This window comes from Condylura cristata, unplaced genomic scaffold, assembly GCF_000260355.1.
Source record: "Condylura cristata isolate star-nosed mole 26May11 unplaced genomic scaffold, ConCri1.0 scaffold00012, whole genome shotgun sequence".
NCBI lineage: Eukaryota > Metazoa > Chordata > Mammalia > Eulipotyphla > Talpidae > Condylura > Condylura cristata.
Window position 1 is genome coordinate 35,787,538 of NW_004567113.1, and position 16,892 is coordinate 35,804,429.

The window sequence follows — 16,892 nt, forward strand, 5'->3', positions numbered from 1 at the left end:
TGCTTTCCTTCCTTCCTCCTCTAAATTCTTGTGCTTTTCAAATTAAACAACAGTGAGCCTCAGGCCATGTGCTACATTGAAACGTCCAACTTAGATGGTGAAACAAACTTGAAAATCAGACAGGTAAGCTCTCATGCAGGTCATATAATTATTGCTGTTTTATTACATGAAATTAAAAACTTTATTTCTTAGTGCTACTGTCTTGAATTTAAGTCATTTGTTTTGTCCAGTTGCAAATATATTCTCCTTTAGCCACTATCAAAAACATTTATTAACTAGTATCATTAAGTATCATGGAAGACTTAAATTGACTTACATGATTTAATATACTGAATCATGAAGATAGATTTTTAATAGTATGTTCAAGTTTATATACTAGCTAATGAGTAATAACAGTAGTTCTAAGTGTTCTTCACATGTGTTAGTTGATTTCTTTTCCCTGTCACCTGATCTGAATTATTATTTGGCTTATTTAGATTTCTTTATTTACTTCTCATTCCACCCCTAATAGAAAGTCATTATAGATTTTTATTTTTAGAGATTTTAAAGACACTTTTCAAAATGTATCACCTTGAGTTGCAGCTGAAAAGTGAAATGACAGGTGGGCAGAATGGGATGTGGTAGGAGGTCCTCACAGAAACCAGAGTGAAGAACTATTTTGAAGTTTTTCTTCTCAGTAGAGTCAAAGAAAAGAAACAACTAAGCTCTCTCAGCTTAGATTCAACTTATTTTTCATCCCCTTTCTGACATTCAGCAGACAGATTTGGATTCTTCAATGCTAAATAATTGTATTTGACAGAGATTGTATGAAGAGTAGAATTTCTTATAAAATAGTGGTACTCTTAGATCTTAAAACCTAAATGAACTAAGAATCCTTATTTCTCACACACTTATTTAATGCACTCTTTGCTTATTTAAAACTTTCAAAACAGGGTTTGCCAGCAACATCAGACATAAAAGATATAGAGAACTTGATGCAAATCTCTGGCAGAATCGAGTGTGAAAGTCCAAACAGACATCTTTACGATTTTGTTGGGAACATAAGGCTTAATGGAAATAGGTATGTAAAATCAGTCTTTATAAAAATGCCAAATTGTCTATTTAGCATGTAATGCTGAGTGACTTCCAAGTCCACATACATCTTTTGTTGTTCCCCAGGCCTTATGTCTGAGAAACTTTTTCTTAAACATTTACACACGGCTTCTACCCAAGAGTCCTTTTGTAAAAATGCTGTATCTTAACCCTGTCCACCTGGTATAAAAGGAGACTTCCTTTGGATTCCTGCCAACTGGCAGCTGGATGTTTGCAGGACTATGGCACATTGTTTTGTAACTTATTCTTTAATCAGAGTGTTGATGTTATAGGATAAATTGTGCATTCTCTGTGGTCTGGGTCCTTTCTTGTAATCTCTAGATGTTTCAAGGAGTTCACACTCTATCCCAAAAAAGCACATTCACTTTCTAGGTTGTATTTTCATCTGTCGTCATCTTTTTACTGTTACTTCTTCCTGGTTTTCTACCCTTCCTCTCCTACCTCTTCCCAGATTCCTGCAACAGTACTTATTAAGCAACAGTACTTAATAACAGTACTTATTAAGGAAACAGCAGTGAACAAAGCAAACACATATGCCAGCCTTTGTGAACTTGCCTTTTTACAGTAAGGGCACAAACAGACAAACAATGAAAAATAAAATTTAATGCAATGTTAGAAAGTGTTAAATGCTTTGGGGAAAAGTAGCATTCAGTAAAGAAGACTGAGAGACCTTAGGAGTGAATTACTTTTAGTAATTGTGCTCTCAGTCTCACTGGGAAAATCACGTTTGAACAAAAGTGAGAAGGAGGTGAAGAAGTTATTCATTTGAAGTTATTCATGTGAGTGTTGCAGGAGTCCAGTCTTTCCATGAGCATATGGTTATAGATTAATGATATATTTTTATAAGTATTCCTTTGTAATCTGATATCCTTAACTGGATAGTTTCCGTTTCTCATCAGTTCCCCCACCAAATTGATGCCAAGCAAATCCATGCAAATTCAAGGAGAAACTGCATGATGGAACCAAGAATTAGGGTACAGATAGAATTCATAAATTATGCTTTAGTTTACATGAAAGTTGAAAAGAGATTCTCAATACCTTTCTGTTTGTAGTACAGTTGACTTTATAGTGTTAGCCCAGAAATCTTAGAGTCCCTGTGCTTGACATAAATGTATTTTATTTCCTTTAAGAATAAAGGTCATGGTTTAATGCCCGGAGTTTGGATTTCCATATGAAAACTAAAAACTTACAATTTTGACCTTGTAACTGAAAGTTATATTTTTTAGTTTTTGTAGGATTTATACCTTATTTCAGTCTCACAAATGCTGAGGGTAGAGAACATTTAAGGAATTGTTAACTCATATATACATCAGAACATTTTCCAGCAACTTCCTAAAAGCAGTCTGGATGGCTGCTTTTGTCCTGAGTCCCCTTCCAGCACTGACATATGCCCCAAATTTTGAGACCTCACAAGATGGTTCTTTTCTAAATTAGAATACATGGTTTCTTGAAGATTTACTCATTTAAATGGAGGGCTGAGGGAATGTTATTACCCACTCATCTGGACTGATTTTACCTGAGTTATTAGCATTTGTACAGTTTCAGAAATAAGGTTCAAGAGTTAGCCAGCTAGTGGCCTAAGATATTTGCCTGAGCATAGAAGCCACAAGACATGACAGTTCAGTCTCACTTTACCTCCTCTGACAAGTTCTATTTTCTCTGGAAACTTCTTGAAATGGTTCCTTTTTCTTGGAATGTCTAGATGTATTTTTCTTTATATTTGATTTCTTCTTTTTTTTTTTCTTACCAAAATAAAGTGGTGATAGGAATCCCTGAGCTATTAAATTTTGTATTGGCTATTCCCATCAAGACTAGATTACACCTGTGCCCTTCTGATCTATGTACAAGATTATATCAACCTCCCCTAGTGGATAGCATCACTAACCTTCCAAAAAAAAAATCTCAGGTTGACCCTTATTCAAAAAAAGTATGACTTAAATCATATGAAATAAATAGCCCCAATAAACTCTCAACCAGATGGGTGTTTGACTTGCCCTAGAGATTTTAAAATCAGAATCATGTCTCTGGAAGGTTGGGATGATAATGCAAGTATATGATGACATCTGTGTATTGTCTTACCTTACATACACTTCACTATACAAAAAGCTATTTTTAACTTTGTAAAGGATAACAGATTCCCTGAACTTAGCACCTTCAAAATCTCAGAACCTGAATAGACTGACTAAAAATGAACAGAATTTTAAATAGGTTTGAAGTTAGTCTTTGAGTTCTAAAACAGTACTTACTATTTTGGATAGTGAAGTTGTAGGAAATGACTGATTTGATGTTAAGGAGAAAGAACTTAAATGCTCCCCTCCAGCTGTCCTTGTGTCAGAAAAATATTCCTATGGGTAGGAAAATTATTTCTTTTCTAAAAATAAAGTAAATGTGAGAAGGGTTATTTTAACAACAGAAACTTTGTTGGAGCTATATGGTGGCAATAGCGTCTCTGTGTTTCTAATGTCAGCATAATCTGTCACAGCACTGTTCCCCTGGGAGCAGATCAGATTCTTCTTCGAGGCGCTCAGTTGCGAAATACACAGTGGGTTCATGGAATAGTTGTCTACACTGGACATGACACCAAGCTGATGCAGGTAGGATTTTATCTATATAAACCTCTGGTGCTGAGTCTTATGAAAATGTGCTCTTTGTAGCTCTCAGTATTGTAATCTCAGAAACGGCAGACCATCTGTTGCAGATTCTGGAGCCCCCTGAGTGCATTCAGAATCTTGGTCTGCAGTTAGTGAGGTTATGAAATGGCTACCTGCTCCCATTTCATAACCTGAAAGTCACCAGGATCACCCAAAGCCTCCGCTCTCAATAATTCTGTAATTATTTGCCCAATAAGTGCTGGACAGCGTTTACTGACTATTGCAAAGATTCATACAAGTCATCCATGCCGCAGTGAGTGCTCTGCATTAAAGTACTTGCTTTATGATTTTATTTTAATGCAGTGATCAATTTTTAGAGCTTTTTTTCATGAAATTAAAAGAAAAAACTTATGAATGAAGCGTTAGCTACTTTTCCACTGCATGTTTATATGAAACCATTTTAAATTGGTTTTAACCCCAACATTTGTAACTGGGATTAGTATTTGTAGAAATAGTACTTGCAAATGCCTGTGAACAGTCCCTCACTACAATGCTATATTTTTGGTGGTCAATGGGAAACTTAGTTTTCCCACCAGGTGTAGGAAACTTAGTTTTAAAATGTTATATAGAAATCTTCTCATAGGGCTGATAATTTTAGACATTGTAGATGCACGAAAATCAGTAAGCAGTTTCTGCAGTTAATGACTCCACCACTCCCTATTTTATGAATTCTAGAAATTGCCGTTTTGTGTCCATCCGTTTTGTGATGCTTGGTTAGCAAAGACACTTCACATATCATTTTTCTATCATTAAATAGTACTGCAGAAACTTACCTCTGTTATATTCTGTAGCCAAATCTACTTAGATTGCTGTTGTGTTGTTGTGTGAAATGTTTACTAAATGCCATCAGGAATGTGGAAACCAGAATTGTCTTCATACTTTGCAGTTTCCAGCTGTATAGCTTTGTGTATATAGATCTGTGCGTCTGCATCTTCCAGAGCTGATAATGCTAGCTACTTTTCATCCACCCTATTTACTTCGAGTCAAGTAATCCATTGTTTAGCTTACTTGCCATAATGCCAAAGCTATGTCTGAAAAGTAACATCCTTCTCTCACTCTTATTGGTTTTTTGTCCTAGAAAAAGACTTAAGTGGTATAGTTGCCTTAGAAAAAAACTGTTAACCAATGGCAGCCCATAACATCTATGATTATTTTCTGTTTAATTTTAATGCATCTACCATTGTCTAGATTTTGCATTTGACTGAATTTGTCATCCTATCAAAATACGGGAAACATTACTAAGTCCTTTCTTACCTGTTGTATTATTCCTCTTGTTTCTTTTTACAGAATTCAACAAGTCCACCACTTAAACTCTCAAATGTGGAACGGATAACAAATGTACAAATATTGATTTTATTTTGTATCTTAATTGCCATGTCTCTTGTCTGTTCTGTGGGCTCCGCCATTTGGAATAGAAGGCATTCTGGAAAGGACTGGTATCTCAATTTAAACTGTAAGAACAAACTGCTTATGGCACTTATTTTCATCTCTTAATAAAAATTTATTTATTTTATAAATGACCTTCAAATTTCCAAATTATTTCTAAAAAGAACACCTGTTGCCAATATAGCTGGGCTTTTAATCCTTTCAAGATTCTAAAATTTCACAAACCTTGAAAAGTGGGTACTCGAATAAAAAGTGGCATTTTCTTAATTACCTTTATGTTATTGTTTAAAAAATATTTTATTACAGGTGGTTAGATGGATATGTGGTTAAGAAAAAGCAGATTGAACATGTATCAAAGGTGAAATATGCATTTAAGTGCTAAAATATACTTAATATTTATTAAATTTATTTTTTATTTATTCCAACATTTAAAATATAAGCAGATATACATTTAAAGCACCAAAATTTAGTTTGCAAGCTTTTAAATATTTAAATTGAATGTATCTTTAACTCATGAATGTAGTGAATTCTGTGTTAGTAGTTATCTTGTCCTAGGGGAAGTGCTCTTGTTTCCTATTGGAGCCTTTAACTTTTTATTATTGTAGGACTAATATGCCAATACTGAATATTTCTAGGAAGTAAATTTGTTATTCCTATTGGTGAATACTTAACTAGTAAATAATTTCTAAGTATGAAGAAAAATCTAGTAAAATTTTATAGCAAAAATGATTTTTTTCTATTTATTAAGGTTAGCAGCTGTTTCAGATATTTACTAACAGTCATTGATTTGCTATTTCAACAATGGAACTGTTGCTATTACTAACAGATTGTTTCTTCATGTACTGTGTATCTATGATGGCTATTGTTTTATTTTCATTATCCAGAGGAAAAAATATAATTTACATAGATTTGAGTTTTGCAGAGTTCAGTCCTATTTTGTTTTTACTACTGACTTGTTTTTATTATTTGGATTGTTTGGTTGGTGTTATTTTGTTTTCTTCTAAAGCATGCTTTAAATTAAAAATTCTGTGTGTGTGTGTGTGTGTGTGTGTGTTTCCAATTGAGGTTTTACACTTAGAAGCCCTTAGTCATATCCCTAATAATTGTAAACTTTCTGCAAGGCAAAGGATTTTAAATATTTAATAGTACTTTTACTTTCTGGAACCATTATGCAGTTCCTAATAGAATTCACAACATAATTAACATAGGTAATGCAATTTCATCTTGAAGAATGTATTTGGAAATAAAGATATTAGCACAGTGTTCCTCCAAAACCTTCTACATATACTGTATATTATGGAAAACTCTTATTATGCTAAAGTGTTGCAGTTAGTGCAAATATAGTGTAAAACTGTAAATGACTTTATTCCCACCTTCCCCAACAGATGGTGGCGCTAATAATTTTGGACTGAATTTCTTGACCTTCATCATCCTTTTCAACAATCTGATTCCTATCAGCTTGCTGGTTACATTAGAAGTGGTAAAATTTACCCAGGCATACTTCATAAATTGGGTAAATATAAATTATTATCACAATCTGTCCAAACATAAATTTTGTCTTTTTTCCTGATAGTCTTTTGACCTCTTAGAAAAACAGTTTAATTTTACCTTATCTTTATTGACTATGTCATGATATTTCAAGATAATTTTGAGCCTAATATAACTACAATTAAGTTTAACATCAGAATCACAGAAGTATACAAATGAAATGTCCTAGGTCTCTTGCTCCAGAAACTAAATTACAAGTGGTATTGGAGTGGAGCTGGGAGGGTCACAGAGTTAGGATGAAAGTATCTGAAATGGACTTCTAGTTCTATAACTTGATGTGTGAAATTTTCTAAGTCACTTGACTCTTTCCTTAGTGTTTGCTTTTAATAAAATATGTTACTTTCCCTCAGTTTTATTTTTACTGCTGTTAAAATTAATGAACTTGTGTAAATTAAGTAAATGAGCATATCTAATCTGCCAATACGTTTTGTTTTTCTCTTTTGAAATATTGATATTATCTTTTGCTGTTTCTGTCTTTTAAGTCTTTTCATATGAACAATATTGGAATTTTGTAAAATGCAACTGATTAATACTCTTACAACTTTTATGTGCCCTGGTAAATGCTTGACCTCAAGTGTGAATCTCTAGTTCTTTGGTAAAAGATCCATAAAATTTGGTTTAGAAATCTAAACTGAATGGCAGGCAAAGCTCATTTCATGTAGAATATATGTTGCTGAAAAACAGTATAATAAATAACACTGTTATAAATACAGTTAAAACTTATTGAACATTGCCTGTGTAAGAATAATAAGGTAGCTCACTGTGAAAAGCAAATAAGAAATCACTATTTTTTATTTTTTAATTTCAAAAATATTTGCTTCAAATAACTGTGTAATTTAGTGCTGGATGAATCCAGCAGGCATTTGCTTTTCAATCACCTTTCTAGTAAAGTGAGATCTTCTAATACTCTAGACAGGTCTTTCTCTATAAGCACTTCTCCTTTATGTGAAGTGGGATTAGTGCCTCTCTCCCTTTGAGTTTGGTGCTGCCCAATACTACTATGAAAATGTTTCGGAATGAAAGTCTTGTAGAATGTTTGAACTCAGCACGTCAAGTTTATTCTTCTTTCACATCTTCCTCCCCTGCAACAAACCCATCTCCCTGTTTTTTGCTTTTGACATGATTCCCAGTGTGATCCACATTCTAGTCATATTGGCCAGTTGTTTGATATCCCCCATAAAATCGGGTGTCTACCGCTCAACAAGCTTTTTCAGAACAGTCAGTGATCAGTCAGTCTGAAGTACAGAAATGGAAAAGATCAGATTTAACTTTTTAATTTGACATGTGAAAATAAATATGCTACAATCCTGAATCGTCAACGAAATGTTTTTCTACAGTAAAAATTAAGTATTATAGCTTTAATAGAATGATTTGTAGGTGCATACCATTATAAAGTAGTAGCAAAATTATATCTTTTTCTGGTTTGAGTTATGGAACATACCCTCATTTTCAAGTAAATAAGATGCAAGTAACTTGATCAAGAAAATACACCAGGTAGAATCCCTTAGCTACTTTTTTACAAGGATTTAAAGTTTTAAAAAAATGATCATTGTTTTATTGCTGTTTTTTTAGCTCATGTTATTAAGTGCTTGGAAACATTTTACATTATCTTATTTAATCTTTATATAACAGTCAACATATGAAACCTAGATTGCCTCATTCTAGAGACATTTACCTTACTGTTTTGTGCTTATTATGAAAAGTCATATTCTATATCAAACTCTTTTCAAGGAAATCAAGTAAAAATGGAATATGGGTAACAAGAAGTGACAGTGGTTACATATGTAGTTCACCGGTTAAATAAAGCTTCACTTATTCTCTTGTTAGCATTGTATCCAATGACTTCTTTTATATATCTATTTTTTAAAGGATCTTGACATGCACTATGAACCCACAGACACTGCTGCTATGGCTCGAACATCTAATCTAAATGAGGAGCTTGGCCAGGTAAGCTAATTTTTTTTTCACTGTCTTAATTTAGAATCAGGTTTTGTGTAACTTCTGCCATTCATGGCTATTTCAGATGAATTGATAGTTCCTGATTTTTCATTATTTGAATAATTTGTATTAACTACCTGTTAGTACATAGCTATTAATTTTCACTTTTAGAAAGTGATGTTTTTAAAACGATCTAAAGCTTATTTTGCTAGCAAGATAAAGTATTACCATGAGGGATCTACTTCAGCAAATCTGTCAAGTATTACAATTGACTGTTCTAAATGTGAAACCTCAGTATTAAAATTTTCTATAGCTTTTGACCAGAAAGGAAGTTAAACTTGATCAATGAATTTGTTTAAATGTAAGTATAATAGTAATCAAACAAGAATCATATATGTATAACTCATTTTATTTCCACATATGTATATGTCTACAATACATTATTCTGAGAAAAAAAATATTTTTGTACTATTTTTTGCTAACTCTTACTATAAAAAATTGAATTTTGGTGAGAATAATCTTTTTTCTTAGCTTTTCAGATGTTACATGAAGTTAACCACACAAAGCTATTAATAAATTTCTAATTGTCATGTTCAGAAATGTTGATGTTTTGTGTTAATTATGGTAAGTGACACACACTAGTGGAAATCCCATCCATGTAAGGCAGATTTCTATGTAACTACTTTTTTGAATATCTTGATAGCCTTTAGTGTTCATATCTAAAATGATCCATTACTAAAACTTTAAAAATGACAGCCAAATATATTCCTTAATATTTGGAGCAGGAAATAGTAACATTCATTGTACCCCTTGCAATGTATCAAAACTGACAAAAAGTTTAATTTCAGGGACTTTTCCCTCTCTAGGATCTGGCATTAAAAAAAAAAAAAACCCTCTGGAGTTTTAATAAGACTCTGAACCCTTTTTAGGTAAAATACATATTTTCTGACAAGACTGGTACCCTGACTTGCAATGTGATGCAGTTTAAGAAGTGCACCATAGCTGGAGTTGCTTATGGGTGAGTAATTCCCCTTTAACTGGGAAGTGAAATACATGTTGAATTAGTGCTAATAGTTTGGCACATTTGGGGAATTCTTATTAGGGGAGGTTTTTTTGTTTTGTTTTTAATCTAAGCAGCAGAGCTATTTTAAATTCAGCATATATGCACCTACAATATATAGTTTGGTATTTTTTATTTGGAATTAACCTCTGAGGTAGGGTCTCTACCTAGTAATCCCTCTACTTAGAGTTACTAAAGGTTTCTGTCTGGCTCTGGTCTAAGATACAAATACACTTACGACTGTCTTGCCATAAAGTTATTAGAGTATTGCTTGTGTATGATAAGAACATACAGTCTGTGCTTGGGCAGTTTTCAAGCTATATAATCATTTAAGGGTTAGCCCTTTGATTTGTTTTTTATCATATTTCTTCTTTGAAGTCTAAATTTGTAATAGCAGGAAGGAGGTAGGAACAGGAAATTTATATCAGAGGTGATAATGAATACTATCAAATATTGATCAGGCTTTTAATTCCCTTTAGAATGTACTTATTTGACACAACTAACTTCTTACTTCCACGTATGCTTGCCTTTTAACTGCCTTCCTTTTAAGGCTGAACATGAGAAAATTATTTCTACTTTTCTTTAAAAAAGATGTAATCAAAAGATAAAACACCCTTATATTTAATTCACAGTGACATATTATTAAATTTTCCAACTATTTTTATATACAAATAAGATTTTGATTCATACCCATCTCCCAGCCATACCCACATGGCCTTCGCTTAGTGAGGTTTCTGAATTGTCTCTACTCTTCCACTCCATACAGTAAATGACTATAAAAAGAGTATATTGGATTTTCAAAATGCTTTACTTAAAATAATTTTTTAAAAAATTATAAAGAACCATTTGGTAGAAAAAAATTGTGGAAAATGTGGGTACTCCTATACACAGGACCCATAAAAAGAAATCAGTGGAGGCAAATATCCTTGTTCTCTGGGATAGCAGAGGGTGTGGCCAAAAATGAATTCATATTGTGTGTGTAAAAACCAAAGAGATATTTTATGGAATGGCTTTTCACACTGTAAGGACAAGATGTTAGTTTAAGTAGCATTCTTATGTTTCCAGGATTGGATGCCATTTTGCCACTTAAGCCTATCTGTAGATTTCTTTCAACAAAAGAGACTCTCCCCACTCCCTCTCACCCACCTTGTCCCCCCCAAATTGCTGCAGGTCAGCTGCAAGAGCATGCATGGTGCATTTGGGTTTTGCTGTATTGTATTTCTTTATTCTATTCTTTATTCTTTATTAACCCAGGCAAAAGAAAGAACGTCTGATTGTGATTTTAGCATTTGTTGTATTATATTGCTGACAGATTTCTGTAACTTTTTGGGTTTTTTTAATATACATTCTACATTAATTCATAAATGTTCTTTGTAATGTGATTTTTTTTTTGACAATTGACTTTTGTACTTGTCTGGTTTCTAATTGAAATGCAAGTTTTTCAAACTACCATTATTGATTGTGAGCTTATGAGAACACTAAGCTAAAATACTACCAGATTTCAGTTTTTTCTTACTCACGGACCAAGCCCTTAAACACGACAGGCATCAGCCCTAAAAAGCACCGTTCTCCCTGTGCTATGAGTGAGTGCCATGGCCATTACCAACTGCATTATGATGAGAGAGTGGTTCCTAAACTGGTAAATATTGTAGTAAATATTATACTATATTTATTGTGGTAAATATAGTAGTTATTTAGAGATAAGTATTATTTTAGCTTAAGTGTCCAGTAAAACAAATTTCCTCTTGGAAAATAACACTTCTCAAATTAAATTGTAGTCATATGACATAAATTCTAGTTGTAACATTTTCAAATATTTTAAACTTTTTAAACATTGATGGTGAAACCAGAGGATTCCTAGGTTCTTATTCAAATATAAAACTCTGATATGTTCAGAAATTAAAAAAAAAACAGGCTTTTCTTTATTTGCAAATTTTAACTGTTTCAACAGAAATGTGTTTCTTCTTTGGATGATATGTACTCAAGAATACTAGATGTCTGATTTAGAGAAGCTAGTTATTATGGCTTCCAGTCATTATATATAGATGATACATAATGACTTTTAGGATTCTTAGCCTTGAGTGAGTTTTTATTAATGTGTCTTCTCTCATCCTGAAGACAGTTGAATTGCCAGCATTGTAGCAGGCTTATATATCAAGGCTTTGGAGAAACAATGAAGTTTCCAACTGCTCAGGTATTTGCAGTAGGAAACAGGACATTGTTACTTAATTTCATTCAACTCAACAGAAAAAGACATTGCTGAACCACCTTTCTATGGGCACTTAATTTGGAGACTCTTGTTATAGGAACCCTGAAAGGAAAATAACATTGTCTTAGGATACCATTTGCCCCACAGCAATATTTAAGACTTATTTTATATGGGGAACTTTCATGTACATATACTTCCAGCAAAACCATGGTATTTATCCTCCCAGAAAATGTCAAAACAAAGAATAACACAAACTTTCATATATTAGCAAATGTTTTGGGGAAATAATTTCACAGCCAATTAAGCATTTTTAAGATAGAATAAAACCTAGTTTTGGCCTACACAAGTCAAAGTGAGTTCTGTTGACCTCTATCAGTTTGAAGGATAGGAGTCAAAGTCCAGTAGAGTACTGGCTCAACTATGTATCCTATAGGTATCTAGGATAGTACCTTTAGCAGTATGTCAACATTTAAAACAGTGCTTCGGAAGTTTTCTCTCATTTCATATAACCTGTGCCTCGCATTGTATTCATGATTAGTTTTAACAACTATTAGTTTACAGATTTGTACATTATTTTATTTTATAGAGATCAACTTCATAAAAGATGCCACTGTGTTTAAACTTATTAGACAGTTCCATTAGGTTAACTAAATGTAAATGAATTGTGATGCAATTTACAAATTTAACTCATTACAAACTATAAATTCTAGACCTAAACATTTGTTAAAGTGCTGTTTCAGCAAATGATTTTCTATTGGGAACAAGTCAGTTTTATCACATTTTCTTGAATACCAGAAATAGGTAAATGAGCTGTTCCCTTACTAGGTGGCTAGGATTCTCAATACAGTCCAAACGGTGGACTACCATTCAAAATATCATCTGTTAATAATTTCAACGTTACTACTAGAATGAGTTGATGCTATGTGAGGCTAACATGCTATGATCCCTAAAGTTTGGGGGAAAAAAGTTGCATCAAGCAAATTAAACAGCTTTTTGTGGGGCAAGATATTTAATTAGTATTAAACATTTTGTTGATATTTTCCGTTTAAGTGAAAAATGAAGGTCCATAAAAATGACTTTTACTTATGTAAATATAGTATGTGGATAAATATCTTTACTTGATGTTTGTTAGCAATATATTTGCTGAAATTATCAGCTACTTTTTGAAAACTGAGAAGATATGCACCATGATAAACCTCTTAATTATCATACTGTTTAACTACAAGTTCTAGATAATAACCAAAAATTCATGTTATTGCTGGCTATGACTGGTGGTAAACACCCCTCATTTGTTTATTCACATATCCCAACAAATGTTCATTTCCTTCTAGATGACAGGCATATACAGATCAGTAAAACGTCACATATTCTTATCTTCCTAAAGTCTGTAGCCCAATTGAGGATTCATGGAGGTTTAATAATTCAGCAAATAGAAGATATAACACAATACAAAGATCTATGTGATTCTGCAGTGAGGTTTGATCTAACCAGGGAGGTCAGGGACTGCTCTCTGAGAAAGGGATTTTGACTGAGATCTAAGAATGAAATTCAGTGAAGTAGTCACCAGGCAGATCAAACAGCACTGGCATGCCACAAAGATGAATAATCAGACAACTGATACATACCAGAGTTACTGAAACAGCAATCTCAGGATCCATAGCGGTGAAAGTGGTGGACTACAGCTCACCACACTAAAGAGTGCTCAAATCTGCCAGAGCTGCAGCAGGCTTGGAGAGATGACCCTGGGCCCTGAGCTCTCTGCTTATAAGATGCATGCCTTGAGAAGCACAGTTCCCTGACCTATTGAGGAACTATATTGTACACCGACTGGAGCCCTTGGGAGAATGTTGACACAGTGCTTAGGTAGATAAGAGAATTGTATCTAAAAGGAACTGACTGTTGTGGTTGGGGCGAAGAGAATAGATACTTCACTGGGGTTCAGTTAAGTGCTTTGGAGTTGCAAAGGTGCCTTGGAATGATAAGGTCCCTATCACAGCCACTTTGCTGGAAGGGTAAAAGAGTGGGGTGGCAATTTAGGGAGAGAAAGGATTCCATGAGTTGTCAGTGAATTTTATTGAGTATTTGTCAAAAATAAAACTGTTTAAACTCTACATTTAAAAGAAAAAATATTGAGTGTTCATATATAATGAAGAAAAATGAGAGATAAGAAAATCAGTGCTAGTTGTTAAGAGAGTTGATCTTAACACAAACAAAAAAATGGTAATTTTGTGATGGGATGGAAGTGTTAGCTAAGTCTCTAGTAATTATTTTCTTATATATAAATGTGTCATTCTTAAATACAATAATACGTGTAAAGCTGGGAAAAAATCTTGACTCTTGTTTTATGCCATGTGCCACTCTCTCTGAGTACATGACTAGTTTGTTGAAACAGAAGCTATGTGTCAATCAAGATTTTTCTAGTACTTAAATGAACTAATGAGTGGAATTAAAGTATTGATAGCATATTTTTCTCTTTTATATAGCAAATTGTTTAATAAGTATATTATGGCTTATGTGAAACTTTTTGAGTATTAGCTAATCTTTTAAAATATGGGTCCATTTAATTATTCAAACATAATTAACTTTTACTTTAATATAATCCTTTAAGCACCACCCCTCATGGTAGTGGAATTTACCTCCAACGTGTGCCCAGCCAATTTTATCAGTATGAATATTTGTTCTTAGTTATTAGTGTGTTAGTTTCATTAAAATACTTTCTTCTGGCTAATGCAACATGGGATTAATTTTCTCTTGACTTTAAGTGTGTAATTAAACTGCTAAGTTCAAGTGTTTCCTACTGAATTTGAATTTTATATGTTTCATGATAAAGAGGCAAGTTGATTGTCCCATTAAAGAACAACCTTGTAAACCTGCTTGATTATCATAACCCCTCATGTTCTACTTAGTATACTAACTGCCATTCTTTCAGAATCAACTAAAAGTTCATCATCTAACTTTTCGAGAGCCATCTTTCTGTGTTTCCTTATTCCTTCTTTTATTTCCAGCCTTTTTGTGATTATTTTTTCCTTTCTATTCCTCTTCTTGCTTTCTGAAGTCATGTCCCTGAACCCGAGGATTATGGCTGCTCTCCTGATGAATGGTAAGCAGCATGCACCTGTCTGTCTCATTGATTCCTTTGAAAGGCTTGCATTTTATTATTTTTGTTTTGTTAGAAACCCTTCACTACTTTGGAGGGGAAGCCTTCTTGCTCAAATAAGGTGGCAATGGTGTAAAGAAGATATTTCTTGAAAATATCTTTAAATCTTGATTTCCTACTAAAACAAACAGTTGTTTTGTAAATATTCATTTGGAAGTATGTGCTTTATCTACAGTAAAGTTTGTAGTGATCAACATGGAGTCCCAGGGCCTGGAAGACCAGATTTCAGTCATAGCTAGGCCCTTCCTTGTGTTTTTAGCTCAGCACTGCCACCTTCTGCTGTTTATAGTCAACACAGCTATAAAATGATGGCTCCCAAAATGCACCCAAGCGGTGGGAATTTTATTAATTCACTAAATCTGTTTGAAGATTAGAAAATGAACACTTTCAAATAAAATTTGAAGTAATTATTCTACTAAGGACTAGAGTTAACTTAAGTATAATTAATTGTAGAACTATCTTTAATAGTTCTACATCGTAAATTTCAATGCTATTTAAACTTTTTAAACTCTACATTTAAAAGAAAAAATATTGAGTATTCATATTTGTTTAAATATTTCCATGATATATTGTGATTTTAAGGCAAATAAATTTCAGAAAACAGATTTCTTTAAAGCTGGTAACTGTAGAAAATACTGTGGTCTTCCAGTGTTTTTTGTTTTTTTGTTTGTTTTTTCAGTTTGCTCATGTGTTGCATGAACAAGTCATATGCATGGAAACTAGTAATATACCACTTAACAGTTTTCAAGTTTCAGTTTATTTCAATAAAGGGGCAGTTGACCCCCATACCTTCAGTTAATGGCAAAGGCCCTGTTTGGTGCATATGACAGCAATGAGCCATCACATTTTTGCCAATAGCCTAGAGTTCATGTATCGCCGTAAACAAATGACTGTTTAATGTTTTTAAAGTTTAACAAAACATCTTAACTGTTGACAGATAATTCAAGTTTGATGGTGTAACTGTTTCCTTTCATTTAGTCCTTTGACAATTTTTAATTTGTAAAAATTTAATTTGACAACAGCTATTTTTACTATCTTTTTTTGCTGCTTTTCTATAACATTAACATAATTCTAGTAATTTTAAACTCTTGACTAGTATAGACTTAATGAACATTTTTATGAGATAATTTATTCCAAAAAGGAGGAAGTTACCTTCATCATATCTATTTTTAAGGTGAGATGAAAATGTTCAGAATAATTTTTTTATTTATTCAGGTCATTTAAAATCGCTTACTTTTTAACATAGAGGATACTTCATTATGTTGTCATGTTGAAATGACAAAATTCTATTTTGTCTAGTTTAATAAGTTCTTTTTATAAAATACCCCTTGGAAGAGTTTCTCATTCGATATTTTAAATTGGATAATAAAAGATAATGCAAGCTCTTTCATAAAGTGTACAGCTTCTGTTCAGTTACATAAAAACTTAAGATATCAATATTTTTTTAATTAATTATACAGAAGGATTTTGTCACCTCTGTATTGGAGTGAACTTTATTTTAAACATTTGCTTGGATACCCCGTTTGTAAGTTACCTTGAGGCCTGCAAAGATGATAGAACACATATTTCTTGAGCTTCTTTTGTATCCTCATTCCTATGCAATAGTTGAAGGTGCAGAATTTAGGTTCTGACCACCCAAGGTTATATCCTGATCCTACTGATTGCACTTGAACCAGTTGCATGTATTCACATGTCCTCATCTGGTAATTTCTCTGTTCACATGTCCTCGTCTGGTAAAATGTGGACACCATAGGGAGGCTGTGGAGATTAAATGAGTTGAGTTTTTAAAGTGCATTGATAGTGTCTAAAAGGACTAGGTTCATAGAAAGTTGTGGTGTCACTCACCTACCC

At 33.1% G+C, this 16,892-nt stretch overlaps 1 protein-coding gene across 2 annotated transcripts in view; it reads left to right on the forward strand.

Moving 5' to 3' along the window:
* The window catches only part of ATP8A1 (ATPase, aminophospholipid transporter (APLT), class I, type 8A, member 1), a 207,502-nt gene that overhangs the window by 64,361 nt on the left and 126,249 nt on the right, over positions 1-16,892 (forward strand). For both annotated transcript variants that reach the window (XM_004681324.2, XM_004681323.2), the window contains exons 8-15: positions 54-123; positions 933-1,060; positions 3,575-3,686; positions 5,031-5,196; positions 6,515-6,642; positions 8,547-8,624; positions 9,545-9,633; positions 14,940-14,984. In XM_004681324.2, coding sequence (XP_004681381.2) covers positions 54-123; positions 933-1,060; positions 3,575-3,686; positions 5,031-5,196; positions 6,515-6,642; positions 8,547-8,624; positions 9,545-9,633; positions 14,940-14,984 — 816 coding nt within the window. The remainder of the gene's footprint in view (positions 1-53; positions 124-932; positions 1,061-3,574; positions 3,687-5,030; positions 5,197-6,514; positions 6,643-8,546; positions 8,625-9,544; positions 9,634-14,939; positions 14,985-16,892) is intronic.